The following is a 14,976-nucleotide window of genomic DNA, read 5'->3' as shown; positions in this document are numbered from 1 at the left end:
GGCAACGAGTTTGGGAACAGCATTGTCGGACCCCAGCTTGGGTAGGAGGCACGGAATTTGCAAAGTGTCGAACCAAAAATCTTCATGCCATTGTGCAGGGTTACTTCGTTGACATCGCCCACCGTTCGGCTCAGCGTTTCTTCAGTAGCACAAATACAGATTCTAGTGTTACGCGCGTCGCTCTGGCTACGGGGTCGAACTGGTAAAAGATTGAGAGGCCTCTGTCGCATTTAAAGTATGGCGAGCCACCGCGAGAGTTGATTGGCTTTTTCATCAAGCCAGCCAGCTTAAATGTGCATGTGCATGGTCTAGAATGGCCGAGGGGCTGAGCCATTGAATCGTCCGCTTGCAGCAAATGAAGTGGCACCCTGGCCGGTTGAAAGCCCAAACTGATGAATCGAATGAACGCGGTTCGGAAGAGCACGTCACTCGGTTCGTTTGAGCTTGAAGTTGCTGTGCCGCGTCGACACAGACATCGTCGGCCTACCCGTCCTCCCGCGCTGAAGCTCGACTGGTTGGGTGTGACAGCATTACCAGAAGTCCGGCAAATTCACTGGGTCAGGAGCTTGGCTGTGACTTCATCCACCGGAAAAGTGGCTACATTTGCGTGTAAAGCTTGAAAGTTGTCCAAGAGCCAGGCGAGAATTAGACTCGGCAATCGTGCAGAACCCTGAAAAAAATAGGACCAGACCAATACCACTTATCCACCAACCAATCCAATCGATTGATTGTTACTTTGCACCCAACAAAACAATTTTATGGTACGGTTCACGGATCAAGAATTCAAGTGTCACTACATCAGTTCTGTTTGACACCAGGTTCGCTCGTTGCGCGTACAGTACTCATACCCACCGCAGGTACAGAAGATGCGCCAGCTTTTATGGGTTCGACAAGACCATATCTGCGTCACGTCGCTTGTCTATGATGGCAGCCGAGGCGCCAATTAAAAGGGTTGCTAGGTGGCGCTTAAGTGATCTCCGTCCATGTCCATGTCTCAAGCAGAGTTCAGCGCACAGTAAGGCTTTGCAAAGGGTTTTGGGATCGAGTGCACAGGTCAACAATGGCGCCAAAGATCATTTTGGGCGTGTTACTACTGCTTTTGAGCATCATCGAAACTACAAAGCTGAACCCCGCAACAGTGTGACTCTGGTCGATTGGGTGCGGTGCGCAGATAATCTGCGCGTTAGTCTAGATCGATCGAATGTAGGTGACAAATTTCAGCAGTAAGCGACTAGACTAGTCTAGGTACACACCATCATCATGATAACCCCTTCTATTCGCCCCAAGGGATGAAATGAAAGACCTACAATACCTACTCACACATCACCTTACCTTAATAGTGTTTGGACAGGTGGGTATGGAATACAGTTCTGCTCGCTTAACGCAAAAAGCTACAAATTCGGGTTTCTCTTTTTTTCTCTCCGTTATCATCCACCCTTTGACCACAGCCAAGTCGCAATGAGCCGAGAACGTATTATGCGTAAAGAATTGATATGGAGGTCAAGATCAAAATTCAGGGCAGGCAAGACCTTGTCAGATCGTCCCCGCTGTGGTAATGTCCAGATTTAGCGTGATCAGGAGTCAGGGTATGCGCCAGCAGGGAAAGCGCACCCTTGCAGGGGTGGCTCACGACGTCATCATCCCGGTCCGAGAGAGATGATAATTCAAGATATCCAATCCACATTGCACTAGCGAGAGGCCATGCCTCTCAAATTCAGTAGCGCAAGCTTGACTTGACGGGAACCTTTCTCCTCCTGCAGCTCCTGCCGCTTGCTTTCCCATTTGGTTTTTAATTGACTTCAGGTCACCCTGCGTTCTCCAGTCAAACGTCTCGTCCCTAGCTTCGCTTTCTTCTCTTCCCTTCTACCTGGCCTACCATCTGTTGGACAAACGGGGCGGTGACACCCTCAGTACTCCACCTACATACGCGAGCTTCCAGAGCTTGGGCCTAGCAAGCTCCCTCAAAAGCTATTGTGTGTGCCATCGGGCAGAGGCCTCACCTCACCCCCTTTTTTTTTCTTCTTTGAATTTTTTTTCTTGTTTTTTTGCGCTGACTTGGGGCAATGCACTTCCGCTTCTCCAGTCTACCGGTAGATCGATAGCCGCCGGCAAAAACAACAATAGACCAGCCCTGCTTTAGTGGCTCGTTCAACAGGTGTCAAACTAATCGGTTAGCATCCAAGACAGATCGACCCATTGGTAAGTCACCCTGTACCGTACTCCACGAGCTCGGTACCTTGCTAGATATGAATTCGGCCCTGTTTCAGCCCAGGTCCTTTTGCAATTTACCATATAGCATTCCTTATATCACCTTGTCGTGTCATTTGTTTATTTCGTCCCTTTTACGGTCTGGCTTTCATCTGTTATTTATCGGCTCTTGTCACCCTGTTCCTGGGGAATAAACAACTGCGATAACCCTGCTTCGCCAACTAACAACTAATAACAGGGACGTCAGTTACTGAACCAAATCTGTTTTCAAGTCTAGGCCAACCATCGCTGGCTCCTGTGCCACTCAGCGCTCGCCGGCAAGATGGATAATAATAATCAAGAAGAACTCGTGGAGAACAAAAGTCTGTCGGGCCTGTACTCGACTCTTGTTCCGGTGCTGATCGCATCCGGTGCTTACCTTGCAATCTTCCTGATCCTCCGTAGGAGCCAGCGAAGATGGTATGCGCCGAGAACCTACATCGGCAGCCTGCGACCAGGGTAAGTTACGCGACTCTATCCACTCTATTGGCGTCGATATCGTCGCGACCGATTTCACGCGGACGACGCTGACATCAAAATCCAGCGAACGCACTCCTGAATTGCCAAATGGTTTGTTCAACTGGGTTGGCCGATTTTGGAAGATTCCGGACACTTTTGCCCTCCAGCACCAAGGACTGGACGCCTATCTCTACCTGCGCTACATGCGCATGTCCGTTGTCATAACCTTCGTTGGATGCTGTATCACCTGGCCCATCCTATTTCCAATCAACATCACAGGTGGGGGCGGTCAGGTGGAGCTCGACAGGCTGAGTTATGCCAACGTCGATGCCGGGACCCAAGAGGGCAAACACCGATTCTTTGCCCATGCAATCACCGCTTGGATTTTCTACGGCTTCATTCTCTATTTGATCTTCCGCGAATTAGTTTTCTACATCAACCTGCGGCAGGCGTTCCTGTTGAGCCCGTTGTATTCGCGTCGTATCTCGTCTCGGACCGTCCTCTTCACCTCTGTGCCAGACGCCTACCTCGACGAGGCTCACCTGCGACAGGTATTTGGGCCCTCGGTCCGCAACGTCTGGATCACATACGAGACGAAGGAGGTCGACGAACTGGTCAAGAAGCGCGACGAGAACGCTTATCGACTCGAGAAGGCTGAAGTCAAGCTCATCAAGCTTGCCGACAAAAACCGTCGACAGGCTCTCAAGAAAGGTGGTTCTGATGCCGAAGCTGACGCCTCCAAACACGAAGCCGGTCAACTGGATACCGAATCTGGCAGCATTGCGGCTCGATGGGTTCCCAAGGGGAAGCGACCAACACACCGCACTGGCGCCCTGGGCTTGATTGGCTCAAAGGTTGACTCTATTGACTTCTGCCGTGATGAACTTCACCGTCTTATTCCCGAAACGGCTGAAGCCCAACGCCAGTACCGCTCAGGTGCTTCCAAGAAGATTCCCGGTGTCTTTGTTGAGTTCCGGAGCCAGGGTGAAGCCGAGGCTGCTTACCAGGTGGTTGCTCATCATCGGGGTCTTCAGATGGCACCACGCTATATTGGTATCACACCTAGCGATGTCATCTGGTCGTCCCTCAAGGTCTCGTGGTGGCAACGTGTCGTTCGCCGTTATTTGGTCCTGGCCTTTATCGCAGCCTTGATCATATTTTGGGCGTTCCCCGTCTTGGTGGTGGGCATTATCACCAACGTTGACAAGCTGAAGCGAGAGGTTTCATGGCTGAGCTGGTTGAATGCTATTCCAGATGTATGTGTTCGCAATTTCCCAAACCCGGGAATACTACTGACACTAAGCAGGCAATCATGGGCGTTATAACTGGCCTGCTACCGTCTGTGGCGCTCGCCATCTTGATGTCACTTGTCCCCATCATCATGCGACGTAAGTAACACCCGGCAATTATTGCTATCCTGGCCCTCGCCGGCCAGGTCGAAATCATGAGCCTCGCTCTAAATGCTAACCTGGGCCACTGTGGTACAGTTTGCGCAAAGCTTTCTGGAGAGCCGTCCCACTCCAGGTGTGAACTCTTTACCCAAAATGCCTATTTCTGCTTCCAAATCGTTCAGGTTTTCTTCGTTACTAGTAAGTCTCCATACCTTGGGTTTCTTTCATGATTGTAGCCTGTCATGAAGGCTAATCATCCCGTTCACATCTAGCCGTCGGTAGCGCTGGTACCGATCTTGGCCCTAAACTTCAGCAAATGGCACTGGATCCGCAACTGATACCGCAGACTCTCGCCTCCACACTACCCAAGCCGGGCAATTTTTACAATAACTACTTCCTTGTACAGGGTCTCACAATCGCAGCGGGTGTTCTCTCGCAGATTGTTGGCTTTGTAATCTTCCAGCTCATGTACAGGTTCTTGGCCTCAACGCCTCGTGCCTTGTATCAAAAGTGGGCGACGCTGAGCGCGATCTCTTGGGGGAGCACGCTTCCCGTTTACACCATGATCACCTGCATTGCCATCATCTACGCCGTCATCACTCCTCTAGTGCTAGGCTTCGCATGCTTGGCCATGTGTCTGTTTTACATCGCCTGGCGCTACAACGTTCTCTTCGTCACTGACACGAAGATTGACACGAGAGGTCTTATTTACCCTCGCGCCCTCAAACAACTCTTCACGGGTGTCTATATTGCTGAGATTTGTATGATCGGTCTGTTCGGTGCAAGCACTGCGGTTGGACCGGCGATCCTGATGGCTGGTAAGCTTCCGTTGCTGAACAAGAGTGTTGTCCCTGTCAACCTGGGTTACTGACGAATCATATCCTAGCCCTGCTCCTCTTCACTGTTCTCTTCCAGCTCACCCTCAGCAATGCTCTGGATCCTCTCCTTTACAATCTCCCTCAAACGCTTCTGGCTGAGGAGGAGGCACTGCTCGCGCCTCACAACGGAGCCCTCAGCGCTGGCCCATCAGGCGCGACAGGCACTACCATGGCCACGAATGGCTTTGGCTCCAATGGCGCGCACAGCTCCGCCGACATCAAGGACACTGAAGCCGCTGATGTAGCCACTGTACCTTCTGCCAAGCGAGGCAACTTCGTATCACGATTTTTTGTGCCCTGGGTTTATGCCGACTACGCTACCCTGCGCAAGCTGGTGCCGCAGGGAGCTGAACTTGACCTTGATCTCGATAACTTGTACTCGGAAGAGATCAACGGTAATGCATACTATCCGCCCGCTGTGACAAGCACGCCTCCGCTTCTCTGGATTCCGCGTGATGCCGCTGGAGTATCGAAGCAAGAGGTTGCGCACACGAGCAAGGTTATCCATATTACAGACGAGGGATGCGAGCTCGACGAGAATGGCAAGCTTGTTTGGGACAGGGAGTCGACGCGCCCGCCTGTTTGGGAGGAGAAGGTGCCTTACTGAACGGAATTCCACTACTCTTCTGTTTTAGGAAAGGTTGGTGGCTTTGAGGTCACTTGGAGAAAAAGAAACAATTTCATCGAAGGAGGACGAATAACATTGCCGCGGATTTACATCCAGATGACGGCAAGTCATAGCTGGCATATACAAGGATACCCACTAGCCACGCTTGTGACAACTATAAATGATAATGACCATGTAATCTTTTGTTTGGTATGGCTTTCTGTCGAATTCGGTTAATGTGTGGGAAGGTTTGGAAGGTGTTTTAAGTACCTAGGTAGTTGACGGACAATCAAAAGAAAATATTCTTACTGTTTTAATCATATCTAGAGAGACCGATTGTTCCGAGTGCTTCTGTTGCAGTATGTGCAGATGCGAGGCTGGGCATGGCTACTGTCTTGAATGGACTATACCTTGGTGCCAGTCTTATATTATATCACGTCACGGCTGATATTCCCCGGCCTGTTTGGAAGGAGCAGACTAGACCGTGTCTTCAATGCAGTGATGGTCTCCCTTTCCCAAATTTTGCACAGCCGCTCAAAATCGAATGATGGTCTATGAAACCCCACGGGAGTGTTTCTTGAATAACTGACTGCAGTCTAGCACAACAAAACTCAGCCCCCAAGGCTGCCTGCGTCCGCCGAAACGGAACGAGATTCAGCAGGAGAGCATTTTTTCATCATATAATATTGTGACTCAAATCTTCTTGGCGAATTTTCTCTCCAAACCGATAAAGCCCAGAAATCGATCGAGACACGAGCACAGCATGTCGATTAACCGGACCGCCCTGGTCCTGGGGCTAGCATTATTTTGGATCCAGCAGGCCATGAGTATAGTCATCCCTGTCGAGCGTGCTGCGAATGAGCTTCTTCCTACGTACGACTATGTTATTGTGGGTGGCGGCCTCTCGGGGTTGGTTGTTGGCAACAGGCTGAGTCAAGACCCAAACAGTAAGTGCCTTGTTGACATATGCCGCCAGATTCAAAGTTGTACTCGGACGCTAACACTAAAACACTTGACGCAGTCACTGTACTCATTATAGAAGCCGGTGAATTGTATGCCCCTCCGTTGCATCCCCGTTGTGCAATCTGCTCGGCTAGCCCAGACGTTTGACTCAAGAATGTTGGATATCACTAAAACATGCAGGGACAATCGAACCGAATTTACTACGTACCCGGCATACGTCGGCCGAGGAATCACCAACATCAACGGCTGGACCCTCGATATGGTGCCACAGGAGCACCTAGACCATATGCCTCGGCCTTATCTCCAAGGCCGTGGAGTGGGAGGCGGTACGCTCATCCACGGGATGGTGTGGACGCGAGGTTCCAAGCGTGACTTTGATGCCTGGAGGGACTTGGGAAATCCGGGCTGGTCGTAGGACGACTTGCTGCCTTATTTCAAGAAGGTGAGCATGACGCAACAAGGAAATCTCGGGGCGGGTTGGACCTCCGTCGGTGCAGATACTAACGAAGCAGTAACATAGACCGAAACGTACACAATGGGTCTTGATGAGAAGACGGCCAGCTCGCTGGGGATTGATCCAGACATGTCCTTTCACGGAACATCTGGTCCTGTCGAGGTTTCTTATCCTCAATTTATTTATAACCATAGCCGTGAGCTGCCCATGTCTCCGCACTTCTTAGGTCCTGTTGAGATATTAGGCCTCGGGTAGGGATGAACTGACATTGCTGTTGAGCTGGCGTCACTAGATGCCGTGCTGAAGGGCTACGAAGAACTCGGCTTGCAGATACTCAAGGACATGAATACTGGAATCACAGCTGGCGTAGTGTTCAGTCCATCCAGCATGCAAGCCATCAACCAGTCCCGGTGTGACGCCCGCGTCGCTTACCTCGATCCAGTGATGGAGCGCCCGAACATGCATGTTGCCGTCGGCCAAATGGCCACTCGACTGTTGCTTGTAGACAGCACGCAGGGGCTCATGAGCTCGACCAAGGGTCTGCCCACACCGAAGCACATCCAGGGAGTGGAGGTTAGTCTGCGTTGGTGCTTATCCACCCTTATCAAGGACCTAGAGAGTCTCACAGATCATGACTTGGTGTAGTTCGTCCCAAGACGCGACTCAAACTCGAATAATATCCATAGTTCGAGAGTCTCTGCATCTCGCGAGGTTATCATGGCATCAGGTGCGATCCACACTCCGACAATTTTGCAGGTCTCGGGGATAGGACCGGCCTCTGTGCTGAAAAGATTGAACATCACCGTACATATCGATTTGCCAGGGGTAGGGAACAACCTGCAAGACCATGGCATGGTGGGAAAAGATTACAATTGTCAGTTGTTACTGCGCGCAAGTTGGGAATGGCCATCACAGACTAACCACAGGTAACAGATAACCCAAACATATTTAGCCCCAAAAAAGTTAACGGTGCAAAGCTAGCCGAGGCCGAGTTATCATACAGAATGAACCGCACCGGTGAGTGAGCTGTTTCCTATATTCATGCGCCGAAGGTCTTATGCATCCTACACATTATAGCTGACAACCCGACAAAAAAAAGGCCCTTTTACCGCCCCGTTGATATCCATCGTAGCTTTCCCGTCTCTTCAGGCACTCACAACAGAGTGGAACACATTGACGGGAAAGTACATGCTGGAGGAATTCGACCGTTATCTGCTCGACGACGCACCCCCAGCCGTGCGACGAGGTTACACTAAGCAGTCTCGTCTGCAACTCGGCATTCTCCGCCAAATCGATGAGCCTGCCTCAGAGATCATGGTTGACTCTACCGGCCGATACACAGTTGCAATTCAAAGCACCATGTCGCGCGGCACTGTCCGTCCCAGTGGCCCGAACATTCTCAAGGACAACAAACCGGTCATCGACCCGCGATATTGCGCGCATCCGCTTGACGTATGTGTTAAACAGGATGGTACATATCCTGATCCGGCGATTGGTATCTTTGCTGATTATAATTGCGGCGATGTGTTAGTGCGAGGTTGCAATGCTGTCGTTTCGAATGAATGCTCGTCTAATGAAAACCAACTCGTTAATCCAAGCGCTCTCGCCCTCGCCCTCAGAGCCATTCAAATCTGCCGACGATGAAGCCGATGAAGAGAACACGGCGAAGTTGATGGATTTTATCCAGCGTGGTTTAGGCACGGAATTTCATCCAGCAGGGACGACGGCGATGCTCCCATTCGAAGACGGAGGTGTTGTGGACACAGAGTTGCGAGTTTACGGCACAACAAACCTGCGAGTCGTGGACGCTGGTATCATGCCGCTGCTCCCAGCGGCGCACATCCAAGCTGCCGTCTATGCTGTTGCTGAGAAGGTGAGTTACTGGGGGGAGAAATGTACTGCATACATACTTGTTGGGATACGCTGACATTGGTGTGTTTTGTAATGTTCCAGGCTGCCGACTTGATCAAAAAGGCCCAAGGATAAGGCGGCTGGCTGCTATGCGTCTTTGTATGTGGAGGGTGTTTGCACAATTGTCTTCAAATAGCCTGACAAGTCGAGCTCGGGATTGAGGCTCATTTTGTAGACAAACTGCCCGGAGACAGGGATGACGAGAGTGACATGAAAATTTTAGAGATTAACATGCAGTATTAATGAACGCTTGGATGAGATGGTATCAAACCTAAAGGAATTTGTTGTTTTGAGAATGGCACCTGGGCAGCCCGAGTCTCCCGTCCCCGGCATCGTCATCATGTCGATCGCCACGTTTACAGTCATGTTTTGGGCGATATAGCTCCTCGTATCATAAGTGAACTGTTAACGTTGAAGTGATTCAAATAGAAAAATGTACTAGGTACATGTGGTTCAGCGCTTGAAACTACAAATATCCAATCGGGAGTAGCAACCCGACACTGAAGGCTTGAATTTTACCCAGAAATATTACCTTTTTTTTTTGAAGATAACGCAATTAATCACACGTTGTTCTAGTCTGAATTGGCGCGAAATGTACCATTCAAGTCAAAGCCAGGAAGGATATCAAGTTTGATGAGGCAACTTGTAGGAGTAGGGAAAAATTAAACAGCCGGTAGTTTTTGGGACGCGGAACTTGTTTCAGGTTGAATCTCATGGACGAAAGCGTCCACCTATGTTATGGTATGGTCTGGTAACGGTGAAGTTGGCATTGAATTCATGTGGATGCCTCGGGTTTTGAACCAAGGACAGAAATTTTTCCCAAACATTCTCAGCAATATAACATGAAAAACATCCTCCGTCTTCCAACAAAGGCCTTTGGCGCAAAGGTAGCGCGTCCGCCTCCTAGAATAGGATTCAAGCGGAAGGCTGTGGGTTCGAGTCCCATGAGGCCTGCATTTTTTGCGATTTGCCGGTTCATTTTTCTGACTCTTTGCATCATTTGTTTCTTTCGCTCCTAGCTATATTTATTGTCTTTTTGTTCAATTGCATTACTTTATATATATATATTTTTGTTTCTTTCCTTCTTCTCTCTTGAATGTCATTTCTCGTTAACCTAAACAAGGTTACTGATTCTTTATTAGTTATAGCGGCAGTTGGCGTCATGTAGTAACGAATCTGCCATCTGCCATCTGCAATGTTGTACAAAGGCGCGATAGTATGTATGAGTTCCTCTTGGGTAGCATTTTCTCATTCGTCCCTTCATGCCCGTTGTCTAAACCCAAACAGCATGCATACACGAAAAATCGATCACACCACCTACACTTTGCATTTCAAGTTGTTGCCCGTATTTGTGGGCTGATCCCTTGGAGAACCAATTGAAGCAGAGCAGCTGGGACGGGATGGGCCTTGACATGCATGGATGCATATGAGAGGACTTTTTTTTCTTTTGTTTATTTTATGCGATGACGGAGAGTTTTTTTTTCCCCCTATCCCGTCCAATCTCTAGAACCTTGTGAGTTATATACCAACAAAGTATTTAAGATTCCATGGATTCACTCATGATGGCCGTTACGATATACTATAAGGTAGGTCTGTTCTAGAGTACAGGCGTACACAGCTTGACAGGTAGGTATGTAAGTATCACCTAGCTCACATGATCTGGGCCCGTCGAAGCTTCTAGTAGTCCTTCAGAGGCAGATCGGAGGAAAAAGTCCGATTTTACAGCGGCTTCAGCCGCTTGACGGTGGAGTGAACGGCCTTGCAAATATGGGTTTCGTCTTGTCAGCCGACGGTAACCTCAATTACCACAATGCATACTATGGTACATATATTTCTTATTCCCTATCTGGTCGAGATTTGCTTGTATTTTTTCGTGATTCTTTTTCTTCCATTGACGTCGATCCCTGGAATCCACCAGCCACACGCCGCCAACATGGGCTGTCATCATCCTTAGTTGTCTATGCTGTCATAGCTGAGGCGCAATCCAATCAGCAAACAAGGTGCCCCGCGAATTGTCCAGAAGGGTGCCCCAGATCGTAGCAAAACAGTGCTAAATCTGGGACTTGCAGGCGATACCCCTGCACCCGCTTGTATACGCGTTCCCATCAATCAAATGTCAACAGACGTCAGTTCCATCCATCTGATTTTGTCTGGTTCAGATTTGTTGCTTTTTGTCCCTGGACAAGACCTGATGCCGTGGCCCCAAACAGCAATTGAGCCAATACCTTCAGTGATGAGATCAGATTTTAGTAACACAACCGTCCGGACTTGATCTGAACATTTTGCCATTTGGCAGCCCGAGGAGGCAACAATTCACAAAAGGTAGATCAACCGCCATCCGCCCCAAACCACCTGCATTGCACCAGAGGCATTACATAGCAAATGATGAATGCGGGTCTGTAAAACAAGTCTGGAAAACGATTGGCCGTTGCTGTCATGATTGGCCCTGATGATTCCACAGAAATGAGGAGGCGCGCGCAAGGTAAAGAGAAAGGGAGAGAGAGAAAAAAAAAAAGGGTTGGCCCTTGTCTGATGTTCCTTTGATCGCCCTGCCGGCCGACGAAACGGGAGGGTTTGTACAGGATGGGACTTGGTCCAAGTAGTAAGTACGGCCTTTCTGGTTGGTCTGCAGGTGTGGCGTGGTACGTAGCAAAAGGTGAGCTGTGCGTGTGTCGCCCGGACTCCATGCTCCATCCAGTCATCATTCCGTATGTCTGATGACCCGACCTAACCAACCCAAGGCCTTTTCCCCGCAAACTTGTTATGTACGATGCGAAAGCAGAGCTGTTGTTGTGCACACCTCGCCCCCGAAAAGAAGTAGATAGGTAAGTTGGTTGGATGGATCGAAATTCAAAGAAAAGAATGTATTATACTGTACCACCTTACCTAGGTGCTTTAGGTAAGAGAGAGGTGGGTAGGTGAGATAGGGCAGACAGCCAACAATGACGCCTCCCCACATCGTTTGATTCACCTTGTCATCGTACCTGACTGGCTGTTTAGTTTAAATTCAAACTGCCGCACCACCTTACACTTCTTTGCCTTCTTCCTCCTTTCTTTCAATTAATTGCCTGGTCGTCGACGAGTACACCACATTTCACCTACTTAACCCCCGTAGAGCCCTGGAGGCTTCGTAGCCAAGCACAACATCAAGATGGACAGGCTCAGCAACAGTAAGTTGTATCTGGTGGTGAATTTCCATAAACGGGTCGGTTTCTTGTCTGTTAACCACAGCACATTCGCCAATCTGCAGTAAACCCCTTCTCCAAGAGGGATTCTCACTCAGCCAATGCTGTCATCACGTACAAGGCCTTGACCATCATCTCATGGCTCCTGTCGCTGCTCTCGTCTGTCTACTACACCTTCAACGACGACCACGATGCGTTCCATATTCGCCGCCGGATCTGGGACATCAACGATCTGTACCTGACAGGCTTCCGTCTCGACCACATGATCACATCACTATACTGGTCAGTGCAAAAATATTGTTGAATCCTGCCAGGAGATAGCTCTAGCTCTCTTGCTGGAGCAGTTCAAGGCTAACCCCATTTATGCTACTTGTAGGCTTGCTCTCTTCATTCTCCAGGTTGGATATGCCTCGTTCCTCTTCTCAACAAACCTCGACCGCAAGAACCAAGCCTGCGCCGTGGGCAGCCACTTTATCCTCAACAACTTCTTGCACTTTGCATTTGTGATGCTGTTTGTCTACGGCCACTTTGTTTGGGCTGAGGTGGTTCTTATCGTCAATTTCGCCAACCTTACGTTCCTGTATTTCCGCCACAACACGTACCCGCGCTTCATCCATACCCCCGTCGTCTCGGGCCCGTTGGCGTGGACTTTTGTGGCCATCTACTGGAATGGCGCCATCATGGTGCACCACCCAGAGTCTTTGGTGGCAAGGATATTTGCCAACATCTTTATCTGGTCCATCTTTGTGTACGGCCTGTTTTTCCTGGTCATGTACAAGGTATGATATCTTGCCAATTGCCTCGCCCCCCGGCCTCCGCCAGCGATTCCGGCTGTACACGGCTTCTGACATTAGGATTTTCATGGAATAGGACTACACAATGGGCTTTTGTCTCAGCGTCCTGGCCGCTTCTCTGGGCGTCGCTCAGTTCATGCGCCAGGTCATCGCCCTGCAGTGGATTTTCGCCTTTACCATCATGGCTGTATTATTCGTACTCTCGCTGGTGGTTGCCTTGCCCGCTTGGACTGGCAGGGAGTCGTCGGCGCCTCCTCAGGATGCTGAGCGCGCCCCTCTGTTGCACGATGGTTAAATGCTCGGGTCACTTCCATGCACCACCTGGAGTTATGTCTGGTGCTGCCGGGTGCTGCCCGAAGATTGGCAGATAATCGGATCATGAGGCGCAATCTGCACTTCTGTCCTGATTTGCTGGTGAAATGACAAATCTAATGACGTCTCCACGACCGATGCAGCTGTTGTGTGCCTCGAGTCTCACACTTTAGGGGTACCTAATCTTTTCGATCTGGATCCACGACAGAGAAGAGATTGTTTCTAAGTAATTGCATTTACAAAACAGATTGGTCGATAAGTTTTTTTTTTCGATGTTTGCGCTCTCAACACAAATCCATGTTTAATTTTCAAGCTCAATTATAATCAGTGTTGATGTACTTCGCAAGACCGTCTCCTCAGAAAATTTGAAGTCATTGGGGATGTTTTTCCAAAAATGGAAAATAACAAAACAAACGAGCGCCCTGGTGACGTCAATCAATGTCAGTCATGTGGTGGTATTCAGCTTAATCTTATCGTAGCTCACTTTTTTATGGGGCTTCCCAATTTCACTGGAACCAACCAAAGGAGACTAACAATTCCCAAGCAGAAGCCACGCACATCTTCTACATTAGGTAGGGTAGCTAAGGCTCCCGACAGCTAACGAGGGCCGACCCAAGGGCAACCCGAGTGTACCAAATGCCCGGCCCGGCAGCTGCTGCAGCTACGATGCTGCGGCGGCAGTTCCGCTTCCCCCTGTCGCTGGGAACAGACATCTGCAACATCCCTAGGATCCGTAGGATCCTCGACGGGCCGCAGCGCGATCGATTCATCCGACGCGTCCTCTTACCAGAAGAGCGAGGCCGTGTGTACAACTACCTGAACACCACCACCCCGGGCCAGGCTCCATCGCAAGCCGCGGCGAAGGGCTCGGACGTGGAGCTCGGACGCCGAAAGGCCGCCGAGTTCATGGCTGGCCGGTAAGTTTTGTTTTGTTTATTTTATTTCATCTTGTCCGGTGTCAGCAAGCAATCTTTACAAGGACAAACGACATTCTGGGGAAATTTGATCAGCCATATTCATTCGTCTTCTCTCGGCTCTCTCTTCTTTCTCCCTCCCTCCCTCTGTATAGATTTGCCGCCAAAGAAGCCGTCATCAAGGCGCACCCTCACCTGCGCATCTCGTTTGAAGACATCACCATCGTGTCCAGGCAGCCGGACCACCATCCCAGGGGCGTGGGAGATGCGGCCGTGGTGAACGCCTCCGGCGGAGGGCCGCCCGTGGCTCTGATCCGCCACGCCGAGGACGGGCGCGAGGTCGTGCAGGAGGCCCTGCTCAGCATCAGCCACGACGCCGACTACTCGACCGCCGTCTGCATGGGCATGACGGCCGGGGGGTGGATAGGGGGGGAAAACTGAGTGAGAGAAGGATGGGAGTTTGAGAGTGCGAGGTCGGTCCCTTGTGGTACATTGTCGTCGCGAGTCCTGTCCTTGAGGCTTGGTGCATGTGCACCTTTGTCAATGATTCATTTCATTCCATGACTTCACACGAGAGGCCCTCGACATGACCAAGGGGCTGTGGGACTGCCGTACGCATCATTTAGACAGCACTCAAGTGCTGCGTTTGCCGCGCAGTCGAGCGTCCGTCGTCTGGGTTATAGGGTATGGATTATAATCGGCTGGGAAAGAAACAAAAGACAGACTGCCTCTTGATTGACGGACGACTACGGAGAAGGCCCCGAGTTGCCGTGGATAGAGCTTACCCACGTCATGTTTTGATAGGTGGGCAACATGTCAATTGTGTAATACCGCAATGCATGCACGGATATGGCGACTGGA

The 14,976-nt window shown here is 50.3% G+C and overlaps 4 protein-coding genes across 4 annotated transcripts; all 4 read left to right on the top strand.

Moving 5' to 3' along the window:
* Positions 1-2,530: 2,530 nt before the first annotated feature.
* Positions 2,531-5,582, top strand: PpBr36_00976 (uncharacterized protein; the record flags this gene model as incomplete). Its single annotated transcript, XM_029888165.1, has 6 exons — positions 2,531-2,706; positions 2,792-3,962; positions 4,013-4,094; positions 4,194-4,295; positions 4,370-4,915; positions 4,984-5,582. The coding sequence occupies 6 exons, from the start codon at positions 2,531-2,533 to the stop codon at positions 5,580-5,582; spliced, it is 2,676 nt and encodes an 891-aa protein (XP_029751188.1).
* A 763-nt stretch (positions 5,583-6,345) lies between these two features.
* PpBr36_00975 (uncharacterized protein) lies at positions 6,346-8,985 on the top strand (the record flags this gene model as incomplete). Its single annotated transcript, XM_029888164.1, has 10 exons — positions 6,346-6,529; positions 6,604-6,634; positions 6,726-6,891; positions 7,066-7,195; positions 7,292-7,572; positions 7,756-7,873; positions 7,933-8,016; positions 8,099-8,451; positions 8,531-8,872; positions 8,953-8,985. 10 exons carry the CDS (start codon positions 6,346-6,348, stop codon positions 8,983-8,985), a joined length of 1,722 nt encoding a protein of 573 aa, XP_029752264.1.
* Positions 8,986-12,061: 3,076 nt separating this feature from the next.
* Positions 12,062-13,184, top strand: PpBr36_00974 (uncharacterized protein; the record flags this gene model as incomplete). Its single annotated transcript, XM_029888163.1, has 4 exons — positions 12,062-12,080; positions 12,161-12,377; positions 12,472-12,874; positions 12,966-13,184. 4 exons carry the CDS (start codon positions 12,062-12,064, stop codon positions 13,182-13,184), a joined length of 858 nt encoding a protein of 285 aa, XP_029751190.1.
* A 653-nt stretch (positions 13,185-13,837) lies between these two features.
* Positions 13,838-14,556, top strand: PpBr36_00973 (uncharacterized protein; the record flags this gene model as incomplete). The annotated part of the gene is made up of 2 exons (XM_029888162.1): positions 13,838-14,118; positions 14,271-14,556. 2 exons carry the CDS (start codon positions 13,838-13,840, stop codon positions 14,554-14,556), a joined length of 567 nt encoding a protein of 188 aa, XP_029751193.1.
* Positions 14,557-14,976: the final 420 nt, after the last annotated feature.

Source organism: Pyricularia pennisetigena, chromosome 2 (genome assembly GCF_004337985.1).
Source record: "Pyricularia pennisetigena strain Br36 chromosome 2, whole genome shotgun sequence".
Taxonomy (NCBI): Eukaryota; Fungi; Ascomycota; class Sordariomycetes; order Magnaporthales; family Pyriculariaceae; genus Pyricularia; species Pyricularia pennisetigena.
This window is presented reverse-complemented; position numbering and strand designations above follow the sequence as displayed.